Source organism: Parasteatoda tepidariorum, chromosome 6 (assembly GCF_982258835.1).
Source record: "Parasteatoda tepidariorum strain Cologne lab strain chromosome 6, Ptep-v5.0, whole genome shotgun sequence".
In the NCBI taxonomy this organism is placed as follows: Eukaryota; Metazoa; Arthropoda; class Arachnida; order Araneae; family Theridiidae; genus Parasteatoda; species Parasteatoda tepidariorum.
In genome coordinates, this window is record NC_141760.1 from 16,782,314 (window position 1) to 16,801,464 (window position 19,151).

Below are 19,151 nucleotides of genomic sequence, written 5' to 3' on the forward strand. Positions count from 1 at the left end.
ACAGTGTGGCAGTATTGATAACTTACGTAAAATATACTAATAAAGGGCATTTTGCTGAAGAAATGTTGCTCTGTAAAAGATTAGAAAGCACCACTACCTCCAAAGATATTATATAATAATCTAAAAAAAACTACTTAGATGTCAATAATATACTAATGAAAAATATAACATCTTGTGCTCCTAATATGATGGGCAAGAAAAATTGCTACTTAAAGTTGATGAAAGATGAGAATCCAGAAATGATTCTAGTGCATTGTGTTATTGAATAGGGAATAAAGCTGTGCATAGGGAAAACTTGGTAGCTAAAAACATCTCGCCTGTTCTAAATGAAGTACTTACATTCAGTAATAAAGTGTATCGCTGCTATTACAGCTAATGCCAAATTTGAGCTCCTCTTCAAGCTGTTTTGTGAAGAACAAAATGCAGACCATGTGAGACTTTTATTTCACTCTGAAGTAAGATGGCTCTCTAAAGGGAACTGCTTGAAAAGATGCATGGAACTGTTTGATACTCTTAGTGATTTTTTAAGCGACAAACCTGATATGAAGTATCTGTTAACAGTCGAAGGTAAAGCATTTGTGAGTTATTTAGCCGATATCTCTGAAAAACTAAATATATTAAATAAGCAACTTCAAGGGACAAATAAAACTCTTGCTGATACAAAAACGAAGATATTTGGTTTCATTACCCTCATTGTGTTAAGTCTAAAAATAAAAACTTGGATCAGTTTAATTGTCCCAAAAAATTATGAGTAAATGATGCCGCTTTACTTGTTATTGTCGATCATCTGAAAAATCTATCGGCTGATTTAAAACAAAGACTTTCTGATTTAAAACAAATAGATTTTTCAACACTGATGATGAAGCCAATGTTAGTGCATTTGTCTGTTACATGAAATATGCAGTATCAAGAAGAACTCTCAGAAATGCAAAATGATAAGTCAGTTAAAACTTTATTTTATATAAAAGGAGTGATGGCATGGCTTTGTGAGGAAACAGAAATCAAATACCCAAATTCAGCCAAATATACTAGAAAACTATTATTACCGTTTCCATCTTCATATTTAGCTGAATGTGGATTTAGCGCTGTAAATGATTTACTGATAAAAAAAAAAAAAGGAAATCGCCTGGATATAACACAGTGGGGAGTCTTGAGGCTGAAGCTAACTAAATTGGAAACTAACATAAAATCTTTGTGCAGCAAGCATCAAGCGCAAGGATCTCTCTAAATTAAAATATTAAATTATTAAAGAGAAATCTTTATGAAAATTATTTCGAATTTGAATTTTAGTTTTTCATTATGAGTCGAAATTTTACTTGCTGTGTTTCGTCAAGAATTTCCTAGAGATTTCTCACTGAAACCTATCATTTATGTTTCTTATGTGAACAATTCAATTTTTTAATATTAAAAATTGTGTGTATGTCACATAGCCCCCCTATGTGACATACACACAAGAACATAAGAATTTTAGAAAGGCTTGAGTGGGGCATGGCACAAAGAAGGTTGGGAAACACTGCTATAGTCAGTCTGACTATGGACCCATAGCCCAAACTGCAGAACATGGAATGGCTCACTTCATCCTCATCCAAAGAAGAAAAAAAAAAAATCAAGAATGAGTAAGTCAAAGATCAAAAAGATACTGATTTCTTTCTTTGATAGCTACAAAATAGTCTTTGAGTTATAGATTTATGGAAAAATGGAGACAATTGTGATCAAATCTCCATTATTTTCTCTTTTATTACAACATCATGTGTTTTATAGATAAACAATCCGGTTAGTAAAATGAAAAAGCGCTTAGTGTGTCTTTGCTCCGGAGATATTTCTTCCTGTCGTTCGTAGCAACGATAACGCCATCTGGTGTTTAACGGCAGTAACTCACTTGGCACTTTGAGTTCCTTTTTTTTTTATTGATTTATTTATATATTTCAGCAGTTTATGCTTAGTCATGATAAAATAAATAGCCACAGGTTATCAGCGACTTTATCACTTAACAAGATACTAAGGATCGTCTAACATTCTAAAAAGAACTCCTCTTTTTACTCGATGTGAAATCTAATCACAATCAACAGCTATTATTTGGAACAACGCCAAATTTATCTATTCCTTGTTTGGGTTAATAAAAAAGCCTGTTTATATACCTCTATTTCCTCTCGTAAAACACTAACGTCGTTCTGCTTGAAGAATTCTTAAAGTAAAATTGATAGACAGTTTATTTCTGTCTAGAGAAGGTATTAAATTCTGAAAATATCAAAGGTTCGTATGAGGAATTTAATTTGTTATTATTTCATAATTTTTTTTTTCTCGATAATTAAATTTTTCTATTAACATCATAACCTTTCTCTTTTTCAGTGTTAAATTTTTGAAAACAATTAAGTAAACCTGTAAATTTTTTATAAGATCAAAACAAAATGGCTATTACCTTGTATGAAATGGCAGTAAGTCCACCATGCAGAGCTGTTCTCATGGTAATTCGACATTTAGGAATAGAAGTCAATCGCAAACATCTCAATTTACTCACAGGTGATCATTTAAAACCTGAATTTGTGAAGGTAAGATGTTTATTTTTAAATATTAAACGTTTCATGGTATCAGTTTCTAATATTTCAGGTGACTAGGGATCCAATAGCCTGCTCGCTGCCCTCGCAAATCCTCAGAGCTGCTTTCGACCTCTTTCAGATTGCTCAATAGATTTTATCTTTTTATCTAGCTGTGCATAGATCCGATTTTATTTTACATGCATTTTATTTCGCAATGATGCAAAAAGGGCTATTATAAAAAAGAGTAGTAGGTTCATTAATGTTTCAATGACGTGGGTATTTCCCATGTTAGCTACCACTTAAATCTTAAAAAAAATCATAATTCCATAATTAAACGTTGAAGCTTTATATTACTAATATAAATATGGGACAAGCGGATGTGCTAGTTCTTTTCCCCACAAGATAAAAACCAAAAATAAAATAAAAGTGTTTATAGTTTTTATGTTTTTGCAAAAGGGAAGTTTTATTTCTAAACGATTTTAATGAGTAAATATGCGTTTTCCATTGCTTTAATTATGTATTCACTTGAGTAGCTAAAAACTTTTACACATATAGTGCTTTCGTTTTCCTCTGTTATTAGTGTTTTGTTTCGTATGTCATTAGTGACTATCACTGAACTTCCACTGACTGATTATCGTTAGTTAGTTACACGGTCAGTCGTGGTGACAACAGTGTAAAATAGGGTAAGCAAAAAAACTAAAGAAATTACAATGTTTTAAGTAATTACTGAAAATTTCTTTAAAATTACTTAATTTTTATTTACTACAAATCATATTTTTTTATTTATTTTAATCTTTTTGCAGCGCTCTTTGCATTGCTATTCCAAAATACGAACGCTCCCAAGCAGCGCTTCAGGCCTGACGGGGCTGTTCTTAAAAATATGCGTGACTCTCAATGTGTTAACTTCAGCTCTGAACCTTACTTGAACTTATCATCCTTCTCTAACTTGCTGCTAATCATTAATTTAACGGTTACAATAGTTGACTTAGCTCGTATTAAACTTATACTAGACCCAAACTCCTATGCTCTTCGAATCCCTACAGTTAACTAGTTGCACGGTTGCTGCTAGTTCATTGTAAAGAGTTTAATTTTAGAAACTCAGCATTTAAATGTGTTTTATTTTCATCATGATCGGTCTTGAGAATAAGCTCTTACTTTTAATGCTCGAAATACTTTAACTTTTTTGACTTTAAATTCTTTTTAAGCAAATGAAGTAATTCCACTTACAAGTAAGTACCCAATAGATATTTTTATCCTTTATGAGATAAAAATGAATGAAAGCAGCTACTTTACAAAAAACACTGTAGATTTTATGTTTTGGGTTAATTGAAATCACTGAATGGTAGTGAAATTAATAAATACAAATATACTTGTAAAATAACTAGGCTTAATGATGCACAATATTATCTTTGATTATGGATCTTTAAACTACAAATGTCCTTGGATTTTTTTTCTTCAATCTGTCATTATCAAATGGTTTGATAAGAGAACAACACGTTTTAATAAGATTAAGTCTTGATTAAGCAATTTCTCAAAATATAATTTTTGTTGAGTTCAATTATAACAAAATAAATTTCTCTCCATTGTGATAAGACGGTTATAGATTATTTTGCGTATTGTTTAGAAGTTCAAGTTGTACTTTTTTTTATTTAAATTATTTCAAGAGTAAAGACCAAGGTTTTGAAAAAGATAAGATAAGGACTTCGTGATTAATCATTTTACTCTAATTATTAAAACTTCCAATAAGAGAATTTTTTTTCCACTTTAAGATTATAATTTAATATCGTTTGTTGCTAAATGGGCAACTTTCTGAAATTTTTCAAGAACTAAACTTCTTGGCACTTTCTAAAAGCTTAAGTGTCGAAAATGACATGTTTGATTTACTACAGTTTGAACTTTTGGGAAAATGCGGACTCTTATGCAGCACATACGAATCTTCAAATTTTCCTATTAAACCTATTTTTCTGTAATCTCTTTAATGTTAAAATAAAAATCCATTGTTGCTGAAATCGCCATGCTAAACTCTCAGCAAGCGCTTTTCAATCCCATGACGAAAAGACTGTTAGAAGAAAATTTTTTAATAAAAACTCGTAACTGCAAAAGTATTTCTGGAGATTTGGCGAAGGCAGCGAGTAAGGAGTGAAGCTTCCTGACAATTTTGTGCAAAAAAAGGGAATTGTAACATTATTGATAATTATGATTTTATGTTACAATGATTTTATTGATATGTATGTTATATGCCCTAATTATTCCAGACTTATTGAACATATCAGGAGCCAAAACCAAATTTAAAAAAAAAAATGGTAGGGAAAGGTAGAAGGAACAAATTGTTTGTACTAATTCTTATCGACCTAAATGTATCCAAATCCTAAAAAATGATCAACTTGATTCCTCAAATTAAATCAAAATTAATACCTTAAAAATATCCTGCACTTCATTAAGCTTATACCACCACTTTTTGACTTTTTTTCCGCTTGTGGCCACCCTGGATGTACATTTTTATTTAAATAAAACTGACGCTATAATAACTTTTTTCAGTGAATTTAAGGGAATCGCATTAAAACAATAAATTTATGAAGAAAAAAAAAACCATCGGTGTACTGGAGGTGTTAGAAATACCTCCAAGTTTGAACCTCCAATGAAGCAGATTTGATGTTTTGTACACTTACCATCAACAATGTTTTCTTTTACTGACATATCTTTTTTATTTTATTTTTATCGCTTCATCATTTACCAAGTAATATTCGGCCATCAAAAGCGTTCTTAAAATAAAAAACAAATTTATGAAGAAAAAAATAGTATATGTGGAATTACAAATGGATATTTCTTCCTGCTATATACCACTTTAACTCTAAAAAAAGTAAAGTGCTTTGAATTCAGATACATTATCAATATATTAGAGTCCAAATAACTATTCCGTTTCTAGAAATAATGTGTACTTTAGTGATACTGTGTGTACTTTTAATAATATTTCACTTGTATACTTTAGTGTTCATCAGTACACTAGTGGCACTATGTGTTGTGATGAATACAGGCATAGTACACTAGAAAAGACACTTTTTCTTCTCTGAAGAAATAAACCTTTTCTTTTTAAAATGACGCTATTCATAATGTGCTTAGTTTTATATCTTTATTTTTCACTAGGATTCTTAATATATTATATATTAAGGGAGGTGATAATGAAACACCTTTTTCAATTTTTGCTTCTTTTTGGTATTGCTCTAATTATCTTTATTTACAGCGCACAGTTAACCCTTCTTTCTTTCAATTAAATTAAAAAAAAATGATTTTTTTATATCTTCCTCATTATGAATTTTTATAAAATTTTTTTAGGCAAAAATTTAAAGTAAATGTAGTGTGATTTTACGCTTTTGTACTTTTTAAATTCATCTCAAAACTCATTTTTTTTATTTTCATAACTTAAAATATTTCATTTTGTGACCTTTTATAGGAAATGCCTATAAAAAATACTGTCTTATTCGTTGAAAGCATTGTTTTATCTTTAAACTATCAGTTTATTATGAAATATGCAATAAAGAAATTAAATTTTTTAATTTTTCTTAAATGATTTCAGCTAAACCCTTTACACCAAGTTCCAGTTCTTGATGATAATGGTTTTGTTCTTAGTGAAAGGTGAGGCACACCACTTTTTTAAAAATCTATTTTAAAAAGAGTAATTTAATATACAGGGTGTTCTGTATTTCTCACTCTTAAAGTATATTTTTAGGATCCTTGTCAAAAGTGAAGTCAAATAAGTATGTATTGTAGGAGTCGCTCATTAAGCGAGGAAGAAACAAAAACGGTATCAAAATATGTCGAACCATTAGTGAGGAAGATTGGATGAAAGCATCTAAGTCTGTTTAATTGCTGGTGAAAACAGACAGGGTTTGAAAAGCGATAATCAGATGTACCTTCAAGTTTCAACAGGCAAACAAGCTGGTTTTAATATTTTTAATTTCACTTTCCTGACTATTGTTTCGACAGATTTTGATAGCGGTTTATTGCTTCCTCGCTAATGTTTCTATAATCACCTTTCAACACTTAATGTTTTGCAAAAACAACGCGTATAAAGTAAACATAAAGTACAAAAATGAACATACTGTAGGTCGGTATAAACAAGGACATTCCTTAGCGTCTAACCCAGAATGGTATTTAGATACTGAAAAAGGTTCTTGTTTTTATAGAACCGGAACTATACTACGTTTATTTCGGTACTTTATTTGTGCTTTATTAACGCTGTATTTCTGCTTTAGCATACTAAGTACAAAGCAAATCTTATCCTCCTTTTAGACTTCTCTATTTACACCAACAATCAAACTGAGCTCGAAGTTTTCGAGCCCGCCTTCCTCGGTAGCGATTCGTTAGATTCCAATAATGCTTTTGCTTTTTTTTCCTCGCTTATATACTATTTTGCCACTCTAATGGCTATATTTTGACAAGGATACTGAATATATGTCTTTATACGAAGTACCTCGTATAACGAAGATATGCCGGGATTATTTAATTTTTATTCATATGTCTTTCAGCCGTGCCATCCTCACCTATCTGTGTAATAAATATGCTCCAGACAGTTCCCTGTATCCTAAAGATCCAAAGGTTAGAGCTATTGTAGACAGGATGCTTTATTTTGACTCCGGTACTCTTCATATGACACAAAAAGCCGTTACCGTAAGCAAAACATTTTGTTATCTTTTTATTTGAAATTGCGGATTATAAACACATTAATTATTTATGTGGTATGATAATCATCCCTTTCCTGATCAATGTGAATAAATAATCTCCGTTAAACAAACATTTCGATTACTTTTTATTGAAAATTACAGATAATAATCACATTTACTATTTATGTGGTATGATAATCATCACTTTCAAGATCAATGTGATTAAATAATCTCCGTAAACTGAGCATTTCGATTTCTTTTTATTAAAAAATAACCAGTCTCCGTTAACTAAATATTTCGATTTTGTTTTATTTAAATTTACAGATAATGATATTTACTATTTATGTGGTATGATAATCATCAATTTCCTGACAAATGTGAATAAATAATCTCCGTTAACTAAATATTTCGATTTCTTTTTATTTAAATTTAAAGATAATAATCATATTTACTATTTATGTGGTATAATAATCATCACTTTCCTGACCAATGTGAATAAATAGTCTAAGTTAAACAAACATTTCGATTTCTTTTTATTTAAAATTACAGATAATAATCACATTTACTATTTATGTGGTATGATAATCATCACTTTCAAGATCAATGTGATTAAATAGTCTCCGTTAAACAAACATTTCGATAACTTTTTATTTAAAATTACAGATAATAATCACATTTACTATTTATGTGGTATGATAATGATCACTTTCAAGATCAATGTGATTAAATAGCCTCTATAAAATAAACATTTCGATTTCATTTTATTTAAAATAACTGATAATAATCACTTACTATTTATATGGTAAAATAATCATCATTTTCCAAGATTAATGTGATTAAATAGTCGACACATAGTAATCATTATATTTAGGATTATTTTTCTTGCGGGGAACATCTTTTTCTCTTTTGCATGGGTTTTTTTATTAACAATTCTTAGATATTTTTGAATCGTTGCATTCGGTTCCTCCTTCCAAGATGTATATATTTTTAAAAATCAACATTTTTGGTGTAATTTTTGCCGAAATATTCAAGTTTGAAAACTTTATATATAAAAAGCGGTCGCATAAATCTTACTGCAAACATCTAGGGAAGTTAGGGAACATCATCAGAATTAAAACGTATAGGAACACATGCCCAGAAATGTCGGAATGTGTTCACTAAGGGTTCTTTTCTATTATAAAACTGCATCTTCGTACGCTTTTCAATAGATCATAATAGGGAATTACCCCTAGAGTTTACGATCGCATTTTCGGGCATGGGTTCTAATGTAATTTTAATCATAATAATGTGCTTTAACTTCTAGAAGTTTACTGCAACCTTTGAGCGACCTCCTGTCACACACACACATATATATATATATATATATATATATATATATATATATATATATATATATATATATATATATATAACGTTTCTAAACTTGAACATTTCGTTTAAAATAGACTAAAAATTTTATCGTAAAAAAACTGTAGCTTTAGAAGCAAAAGTAATTTCAGACACTTTAGAGTAGTTACGAAAAAACATTTTTGTTGAAAAAAAAATCAAATCAAAAAAGTAAGTTTAAAATGTGTCTTCCAATAGAATAGCAATTCTTTTAACCTTTCTTAACTTTCTAGTAAATCCTGATACTGATGTCACATCAGTTCAGTACTAAAAGGTTTCCATCACGTTAAAAACGCTCTGAATTTTTTTTGTTGAGCATGTAATAAACTATACTCTGTTGCAAGTTAAGAAAAAAAAAACCTTTATCCCTATGAAGAAAGCCTTTTTGCATTAAGTGCACATTAAATGGATGCCAAGCTCCAAGCGCGAATGTATATCAACATCGCCAACTTTTGAAACGACTTTGCCCAGCCTCCTTTTTGCTTGCTTTCTTATTAAAAACAATAATCAATTAACAAGTAATGAGAATTAATAAAAATGACATAAAATCGTAAAAAATATGCTTCTTTCTATCTGCATTTAAGAAAACGATGAAAGAATAATAAATATTGTTCTTGCCGACGATTTTCTTCAACAGCGAATCAAAAATATAAATTCGTTATCTCGCATTTAGTTTGTTAAGAGCATAAGACGAGCGATTTTTAGTGGTCCGATCTAATCCAATGCTCTTGTAACGCCATACAGTCGTTTCTTTTTCAAGAACGAATGTTCTCTTTATTTATCGCAATATATCGCCAAGTGCAGGATTTCAGTAAGATTACGAAACAATAACCTCTTTTTAAAAATAATTCTATAATATTTATTGTAAATGATAGCATGAATTAAATTTCTGTCTGACGTGTTTAACTTTTAAAAGCTTTATATTGCTTTTAAAACATATATTTGTATAATTTTGTGGCGTATGAAATCATCTGCTCCAGAGTTGCATTATTTTTTATATCTGCTTGGCGATGATTTTATTCGCCACAGATTCGCCAGTGACTGAAGATACTCGAAGAAACGATATAACCACTAGCGCAGAATATGTGACAAGAAAAGTACAATGGATCTAAATAATAATGATATGAAAATTGGCAAACTTAGCATAACAGAAATTTAAAAAATGCTATTTTTCAAAACTATTAACAAACATACATATTTTCTCTAACTAAACTATTTAGTTATGTATGTCTCTAATTTAGTTGGAAATCATATATGACTGCCAGATCTTGCGCGTGCAACAGTTAGTGGTTGTTTGGCTGTCTCGTTTGAGTCTAAGGGGAGAGTTTATCGTCTATCTCAACCTTCCATGTATCAAAAGGTGCCTCTAGATAGTATCAAGTTAACATGTCTAATACATTAGTTATTTAATATTTATAGTGGTAGTTAGCCATAATTAGAATAACGAAACAAAGCAGAACTATATGCAGTCGGGAATGATTACTTAAATCCTATACCGTGCTGGTCTTTTCTTAACTTGCAACTGAGTATACCGATAAAACTAAACAAATAAGCACATATTAATATTTTAAAAATATTTTTTAGAGACCAATAATGTTAACAGGGAAATCTGCTGGCGAAGAGCAACATGAAGCTTATCGGAATGCACTGCGATTTTTTGAAGAATTCCTTTCAAGAACTCCTTACGCTGCTGGAAATCATATCACTCTTGCAGATTATTCTATCTTTGCCACCCTCACAATGGCTGAGGTGAGTAAGCATTAAGCCATAGCTTTCACCAATGCATTGGTAAAAGTAAAAATAAATAAATAAATCTGCAAAAAATCTTAAAGTATTTGTAACATATTTTGTTTTTCAGAATTTTTGCGAAAAGAGAATGTAGAAAATTTAAAAAAAAATCATTTCTCAGGTACCTTTAGGTTTTCTGTAGAAAAAGATTGTGGAAAATTTTGGAAATCTTAAGAGGCATATTTTCTTTAGAGTTTTTGCAGGAAAAGATTGTTGAGAATTTGAAATAATTCGTGTTTTACATATCTTCAGATTTGCTTCATAAAAATTATGTAGAAAATATAAAGAAAAAAAATATATATGATCCAAAAACCTATTGCTCTGCAGATTTTTTTCCGCAAAGTAAAAACTTTCTAACGTTTTTTTTTAACTAAAAACATTTTAAAAATATTTACATGAGTGAAAATGTAATTACGAATTTTATTTGAAAACAAAATAATAATAATTAAAAATAAGCTCAAAAATATCGATACTTCGGTTGGTCCTTTAAAGAATGGGTACGTAATTTTAGAGAAATAATTAAACAGCAAATAAAAATTTATAAACTTTTTTTTCGCAGGAGTTAGACGCTTATTAAAGTAGAATACAAACTCAATTCGAATCAATTACACTTATTTTCAGGTAATAATTATTTGTTTACACAAAATTAAATAACTCTTAAAAAAATGCGGATGAAACTATCCGTATCATTTAGAAACTTTCAACATAATAAAATATAAATATTTGTTGTTCTATTTTAGTCAAACCAATCATCACTAAAAAATAAAGTTAAAAAAAGGAAAAATTGGTAGCAAGTTTGAAGAAGATGTCAAATAAATACTGAAAGAATTCATAAAAAAAGTTTTATCATATTTATGCTCATATAATTTAAGTAGAATTCAAATATTAAATAGTTTCAACCACACTTATTTTCAGACAATTAATTGTTTACATAAACTCTATATTTTTTTAAAAAGAACAACAACTTACTTTGGTCTTTAAAAATATCTCGCAGAAGATATTGATATTTATAACCAACACTGAAGAACCGTTCCAATTCTGAGTTTATGATTATCTATGTTCAACTCCACAGCCTTGAAATTTTGAACACAACCCGGAAGACAAGGTAACTCTTGGATCAAGCATTAGGACAAACTAACCTTCGTGATCTACTTTTTGATGGTACTAACCCACATTTACGTTACATGGAGGAAAAAACCGTGAAAATCTCCCTCTGTTAGCCTGACGACAGTGGGATTCTAATCCATAATCTGTCTAGCACTGAGGATATTTTACGTCATCACTGAGGTCGAAGGGAGCCGGGAGCTGACTTCAAATCAATTGGCCACCGCTAGGATTCGAACCTGTGCACCTCATTGGGGGAAAACGACCTCCCTTCCTCCCCATTTTTTATTTTTAGAAATTTTCTGTTTTTTTTTCTTCCGGCAAAGATGTTAACAGTGTCTGAGTAAGTGTTGTAGTAGTGTGAACTTTATGTAAAGCATTGCAATTAAATAAAAAACAATATCGGATTATTTTCATGCCAAACTTGTTTTGAATTCAGTCTTTTATATTTTCAGGCATTTAAAATTAAATTTGACGACTATCCCAAGGTTTCAGCTTGGATGGAAAAATTAAAATCTGAAGTACCTTCACACAAGGAACTAAATGAAGAGCCACTACAACAATTAAAAGAATATATGAAATCTAAAAATTTCATTTAGCAACTTTGTTCAAAGATAAGCATTCTTTTCAAAAAATAAGAAGCTATTCTTTTTTTGTTCCTACATTTGATATACTTGAAATTGTAATTTAATTTGCTAAATAAAGTTCTACAATTTTTTGTAAGATTAAAAGTTTTAATTTGGAGAATACAATATTAGTAGTTCACCATTGGTATTCACTGAATACAGTGACGAAAACGACACCTGGTCCCGGACGTGATTTTCCAATCCAGCGGCCTTTAACGATCCGTTCCCCTGTTTAGCAATTTTCAAACAAAATTTTTTTTTTTATTTGTGATATTTTTTTTAACTTTGAGTAACAAATTTTAAAATAAATAAAACCCTGTAGGGATCAATTGGGATCAATTGCAGACAAAAGAAAAATCTCCAAAAATGAGAGATAGTCGTTAAAGGCCACTCGTTTGTAAATTAGCATGCAGATACAACTTTAACATAATACAGTCAAACCTATAGTGAACACGTTTTGTAGTAAACTCCCGGATATAGTGAGCGAAATATTCTGTCCCGTGCCTTGCTATACACGTATAATGTTATCTTTTGTGGATATAGTGAACCAAAAAAGTGAGGAAGTTGTATATAATGAACTTTTTTTTGTCTTCGACTGATTTCTTGCTGTATTTTTTTGTAATAATTATGAAATTCCTACTTTAAAATAAATACATATACCAATTTTTAAAACCATTTATAGAGGGGAATGTAGAGATAAGCATTTTTTCTTGTTTGCTTCTTTTATCTCACTTTCCCATCACTAAACAAACCAAGCATATGTTTCCAACCCAGGCATATGATGCACTTGTAAAGTGTCAGTGGGATCACTTTGCACTTTCTGTCAGAGGGAATGAGTACTTAGAATTCATTATTGGTCAAAGGGTTGGACACTAATATGTGTTGATAAGGCCCTAATTTCAACTTCTTTTCGCTTTTAGTTCAGTTAAAAAAAATCCTGCAAACAAGTGCCGCAAATTTAACTATGACGAGCAGTACACGTGAAACGCTGTCTATTGATGATAAAATGGACATAATTAGAAAAATTGAAAATGGATGCAATCAAGCTGATATTTGCAGGGAATATAAACTATCCAAATGTGCAGTTTGTAACATATGGAAAAATAGGCAATTAATAATTTCTGCTCATGAAAAAAATTTAGATGGCAGAAAAAAAGTTGAGAAAAGCAGATCACAAGGATGCTGAAGAAGCATTACTGTTCACCATTTGAAGAAGCCGCAATCTTCCAGTATCTGGACAAATGTCGATGAGTTTGCTAATAGCGATTTTATGAGACTACTTTTATGTGACCGAATGGCAGGTTAGACAGGTTTAAGAAGCGGAATAACAGAAATTCAGGAAAAATTATCTGAGAGTCGGGAAGTGTTTCCATAGCTGATGTTGAGGATTGCTTATCAGCTAAAGATTACTGATTTTTTTTGTACGCAAGACGAAGACTAATGAAAAATAACACATTTTTGCTACTACATAATATTTTTCAGTCATTTATTTGAATAATGTGTAATAAAAGGGAGGAGTTTGAGAACCATTAGTTAAATTGCCTGCGTAACGGATATAGTGAACTCCCGGTTATAGTGAACCGAAATTTCGGTCCCTTGAAGGTTCACTATAGCAGGGTTTGACTGTATTCCATATTAATGTGTATAAAAAGAGCATGTTATTCCTTATTAATATGTAATAAATAAATTTTAAATTTATTTGTCTATTTTAAAGCGTAGTGGGAACTGCATATCATTTTAGTGATTTTTCACATATTATTTTAGTGAGGGTCATCTTAAGAGAGTTTTCCACAAGGAAAAGACAAAAAAATTATTATTTTTTATACAAAAGTCAGTTTAGGAAATACTGGGTAAATGTAATCCGGAAAAACGATTCAAATATTAAAAAAATCAGTGTAGGAAAAACTAAGACAGCGATATGTAATTAACGTGCTTTTTTTATTATAATTATCGGAAGACGTGATTATTATTAATAATTACCGGATTAACCGAGATAATAAACCAGTTTACGCTTCCTTGACATTCCCTACTGTATTGCTTGTTAAGTATTAAGTTCGATGCCCGACATTTCCTTCACAGATTTTTTAAAATGAAAAGCTGCTGCTTTGTTTGGACTTGCCTAGTACTTCACACTCCATTATTTTTAGGTAAAGAATCGTTGCCCGGAATTGATAAAACATGTGTCTTTAAATATCTAAACCGAAAATAACTAATTATTTTGTTCCTGTCTTGAAAGAAATAAAGCATAACCCTCCTCCTTTAAAAAGTCCACAAACATTGGGAAGTTGCTTAGAATTGGAGGGTTAGTGACTTTTAGACACTTTCGCAACATTCAATAAAAGCGACTGTTGTTGTTAAGTTTCTCGTCAGTCAAACTTGATAAAAGTCTTCGGGAAAGCCCGTCATAATATGAGCTACCTTATCTTTTTCGCTCATGCTAAGATTTCAGTGCTAGGATCATGCTCCTGTTAGGATTCATGCGCAATTTTTATTTATGAGAGATTTGCTTCTCCTGGAAGTTGAGCTATGATACTTAATTCTTCGTCAGCAATATATAGAAGCAGGCTGCGCTGATTGCAGGCTGTTAGGGAATATACCTCTCAAGCAAGTTTGGAATATTTCCAATGATGTTAAAAAAAAACTTATTATTTTTCAGCATTTCATTATTTTTATTATGGCCATCGTTACAAGACGAGGAATTAACAAATCACATTGCGCCCTCCAAACGGTTTTATTTTGCAACTCTATAGAATTTTTTCAACTATTGTCCTAGACATTGATACAATTATCCTCAAAATGTAGATGGATATGTAATGTGTGGCAGAATCGGTTGAGTAACAGATGATTCAGGTTTTTCCAGATATTTTGGGCCTCAGCATTATAAGTGTCTACTCCAGTGATTCTCAACCTTTTTTTTGTGACGGCACACTTTTAACGATTTCGAAATTTGACGGCACACAATGAAAAAAATTAGTTTAAAAGTTATTTACTTAACTATAATACACTGTGTTAAATAGTTTGTGATAATAATTTTGAATGTGAAATAAAGTACTACAAAAGCACATTTATTAAGGGATTAATTATTTCTTTCGACTAATTTTTTATTAGTTAATAACAGTTATTTATGTTTTTTGCTAGTTATTAATTGTTCGCTTGTTTTCTATAGCTAGTTTTTTTGCTGATTATTAATTCTTGTCAACTAGTGTTTTTGCTGATTATTAATTGTTAGCTTATTTTTTGTTAGTTTTTTTTTATAACTTTTAATTGCATAGCTTACTTTAATGATTAGCCTTTATTTAAGTTTGAAAGTTAATATTTAGCTTTGCTTTCCTTTGATAATTAATAATTTTAATGATCATTAAATTTCCTACTGATTTCAACATTTTTTAAAATTGTCAACGACAATTTAAACACTTCCTTCTTATTTTAAGATTGTCAGAGACAAGACAATCGCTGACAAAGATGTTCCCGCGGTTAAAGAGTGGAAAAATTATAATATACACTTTTCTTTAATTTAAACTTTACTCGTAATTAAAAAAGCATTATAATTTTTACTGTATCATTTCTAATATTTGGCGGCACATTTTAAGAATTTGGCGGCACACAAAAGTGCCGCGGCACAGTGGTTGAGAATCACTGGTCTACTCCTTCTCAGATCGCCAGGATCAAAACAACTGGTAGTGTCCCCTTGAACAATCTACTTGATTCATGTGTCCACTTGATTTAATTTCCCAGAAAAGGTAGATGGATATCTAATGTGTGGTAGAATTGGTTGAGTATTGATGATGGTTGAGTATTGATTGGTTGAGTATTGAACAGATGATTCAGGTATTTCCAGACATTCTGTGCCTCAGCCTAAGAAGTATCGACTTCTTCTTAGATCGCCAGAAACAAGACAACTGGCGTGTCAACTTGAAACACTTGAGATAATATAGATTTAAGTAGCAGAAATGATGTAATAATAAGTCTAGAAAACATAGAAATAAGGAATAGATGCTTAAACAACATATTTACATATTCTTCAAGCTCTGAGGATCAATCGTGGTTCCTTTCTGTCTCGCTAGGGTGAAGACTCTAACAAAAAACGACTCTCTAAAAATGAAATCGTTTGCGTGCAAAAAATAAATAAATGAAAAATTTTATTTTTTGAATTTTTATTTCCCTGAGCTATTCAACAGATTTAATTCAAATAATACAGTAATGCATATTACAGTAATAATTATGATGTATCTCCATTCCATTTATAATCCAATGGCGTTGTTATTATTTAACAAATGAGGTTTAAAAAGAATAAAAATTAGTTTAAAGGTAATTCTTAAGAAAATTTTAAGATACTTAATTTAAACTTAATTAATTAATTTTTTACTTAATTAATTTTAAGATAAATTTTAAGAACAAGAAAAAAAAGTGTTTACTATTTTGCATATTGACTATATTCTCCGTCGTGTTTCGTATTCTCAACGGCAGAGGGAAGTATTTGCGAATGTTTCTATTTCCGGTAGTAGATTAGCTTTTTTTGCACTATTTTTCGACTTATTTTTTTAATATTTGTGTATGCAACGACAAACGCAACAACAACGCGCGTTGTTATTTGAGACAAATGACTGCTAGCAGAACAACATGATCATCAGTTGCACCGGAGATTTCTTCAGTGTAACATGGTAACGTTCCTTCTATAGTATGGCTTATTAAATTTAAAAACGAAAAATATTTTCTTTCTTTTGCAGGCGAGTACAAAATGGAATCGCTTTTTTTAGAGAAGGAACATCCAAACACACCGGAAATATATTTGCAAGTAAAGAGAAAAAAAAATAATACGTATCTTATCTTCTTATTAGAGTTAAAACATAATGCTTGCGAAATGATTCTATTAATTCTAATGATCTAATATGAAAGGTTTATTCAAACGTTATCTTCCATACTTTTCTAAATCATATTACTTCAAACATTAAAATACGCAAAAATTATGCAGAAACGCATAATGTTATATAATTTAATTTTGCAAAAAAGTTTTTTGATAACAAATTTTTATTAAAAAAATTTAAAATATCAATAAAAAAGGATTATTTATAAACTAAAAAGCGTAAACTAAGGAACGCTTACAATGAAAAAAACGATTCTGAAAATTCCTAATATTAAAAAAAGAAAAACATCATATTGTTTTATTTTTTATTTATTTATTTTTTAAGACTTAAAGCTCTTAATTAGACGTAGAAAATCATTCTGTAGAGAACTATCATCAAATTAGAAAGAAATTAGTTTGCAAGTAAATTTTTTATCATAAAAATCATAACACTTACTTCCTTTATGAATCCAGAGAATTCCAAAATAAAATGTTGTACGTTTGAAAAGTTTAGTCTCAAATAGCATATATACAGGTTATCTCTTCATTACTTTAAGATGACCACAATTAAATTTTATAATTGCGAGATCTCGATATGAAATTCAATATGTAACTTAAAAGCAGAATGGCTGAATTCTAGTTAAAATTAATCATTCAAAATTAAAAAAAAAATTTAACAAGAGAATGATTAAAATTTAATAATCAACACAAATTGTACTTCCTGAAGTAACACGGATGATTCTTTATTGTTGCTTTCCGAATTATATAGATACGGAAATATATATTACTTTACGAAGAAGAAGAAGATTTTATAAGTATTACAGTTCTGCACGCTCTGAAATCACATTTATTCATTGGAATAAAGTAATTAATATGGACTTCACTTTAATTTACGATGAACTGAAGACAATAATAATAATAATAATAATAATAAAAAAACGCATTTTCTGTCATACACACATCTGTAACAGTATGCGATCACGAAATATCGGAAGAGTCGGTTTCAAATTTGTTGATAATAGAAAGGAAAAAAATTACTAAGAAATTGTTTTTCAAATGTTGGACGTGTTCTATTTTAGAATGATTACCAATGCTCTGGGTCGTTTTTTCAAGTTCTTCTGCATTTTCCTTAGGGAAATCGTGCTTCGTATTTGTTGTTGAAAAAAAGCGCTCTATTATGCCAATGATTCTGATTTAACTAAATTAAAACTTAATGAACAGTAGCCTGATAATATCCACCCCGCTAGAGGGAGTATTTAAGCGTTGAAATTGCAAATAATTATTTATTATCGATGGCGAAAAATTCGCTTGCAAGTGCCGGCAGTTGTTCTGAAAATAAGATCAGCTTATTATCTGAAAATAAGATCAGTTTTTTATGAAAATAAGATATTTAAATTTCTTAAAGTTTCATCCCGCCGAATTAAATGGAGTAATGCGTTAAGAAGGAAAGACGGGAAAAACAGAAATAGTCACGTTCTATAACGTCGGAGGATAACAGCAAGATTTACTGCAGGTTTTTTTTTGTTAATTAAAAAAAGATAGAAACTCTATGAGAAAATACATTATTTCGCTTTCTGGAACGAATTGGGTATAATATGAAAAAAGTACAACTGCTTCCACTTACTAGGAATAACATTTACCTTTTAGTTTAATTAATAAACTGAGTTTTAAATATGCTTACTAAATTCATAAACTTCGGTAAAACAACAATATAAGTTATTTCCAAAGGAACTAGACTAATACAATTCCAACCTGTAGCGACTTATAACAAGACACTTCGTTTGATGCTTTTACTTGTTGCTAGAAATCAGGTTCGCAGAAAATGCTGTTTACTAGTTAAATTTAGTAGGAATAACACGATCTGTGACGTAGGCTATAGTATACCCAATTGTATAGGTACATGATGTCACATTAAAGACAAAGAACTATATTTTGCCAATATCTGGAAGGAATGCCGATAATCATGGCACTCTTGCTGTTCTTACCATCAAAGAAAAATAATTGATTCTTCGATTAATCAGATACGTGAACGAACTATACGAACGAACATTTATGTAAGCATGTAAAGCAAACAAACATAATAAGTGAGAAGATTTAGTGAGTGTTCTTGTTCCTGTCCTTGAACTGAAAAGTTATTTTTAAGAATCAAATGTCGCCGTTGACCTCAAGAAAAAAAGTTATTTTTAGGATTAACCTGATATCTTAT

At 30.1% G+C, this 19,151-nt stretch overlaps 1 protein-coding gene across 1 annotated transcript; it reads left to right on the top strand.

The window, feature by feature from the left end:
- Positions 1-1,782: 1,782 nt before the first annotated feature.
- On the top strand, positions 1,783-12,199 carry LOC107440159 (glutathione S-transferase D7). Its single transcript, XM_016053004.5, has 6 exons — positions 1,783-2,253; positions 2,350-2,549; positions 6,112-6,170; positions 7,064-7,205; positions 10,169-10,333; positions 11,932-12,199. The coding sequence occupies exons 2-6, from the start codon at positions 2,409-2,411 to the stop codon at positions 12,073-12,075; spliced, it is 651 nt and encodes a 216-aa protein (XP_015908490.3). The 5' UTR covers positions 1,783-2,253; positions 2,350-2,408; the 3' UTR covers positions 12,076-12,199.
- Positions 12,200-19,151: the final 6,952 nt, after the last annotated feature.

What these genes read in the sequence shown, in the direction of transcription:
- LOC107440159 (XM_016053004.5), top strand. Translation starts at nt 2,409, where the DNA reads ATGGCTATTACCTTGTATGAAATGGCAGTAAGTCCACCATGCAGAGCT. An exon ending in GGTTTTGTTCTTAGTGAAAG is followed by an intron (nt 6,171 to 7,063) that starts GTGAGGCACACC and finishes TATGTCTTTCAG; the next exon opens with CCGTGCCATCCTCACCTATC. An exon ending in CCACCCTCACAATGGCTGAG is followed by an intron (nt 10,334 to 11,931) that starts GTGAGTAAGCAT and finishes TTATATTTTCAG; the next exon opens with GCATTTAAAATTAAATTTGA.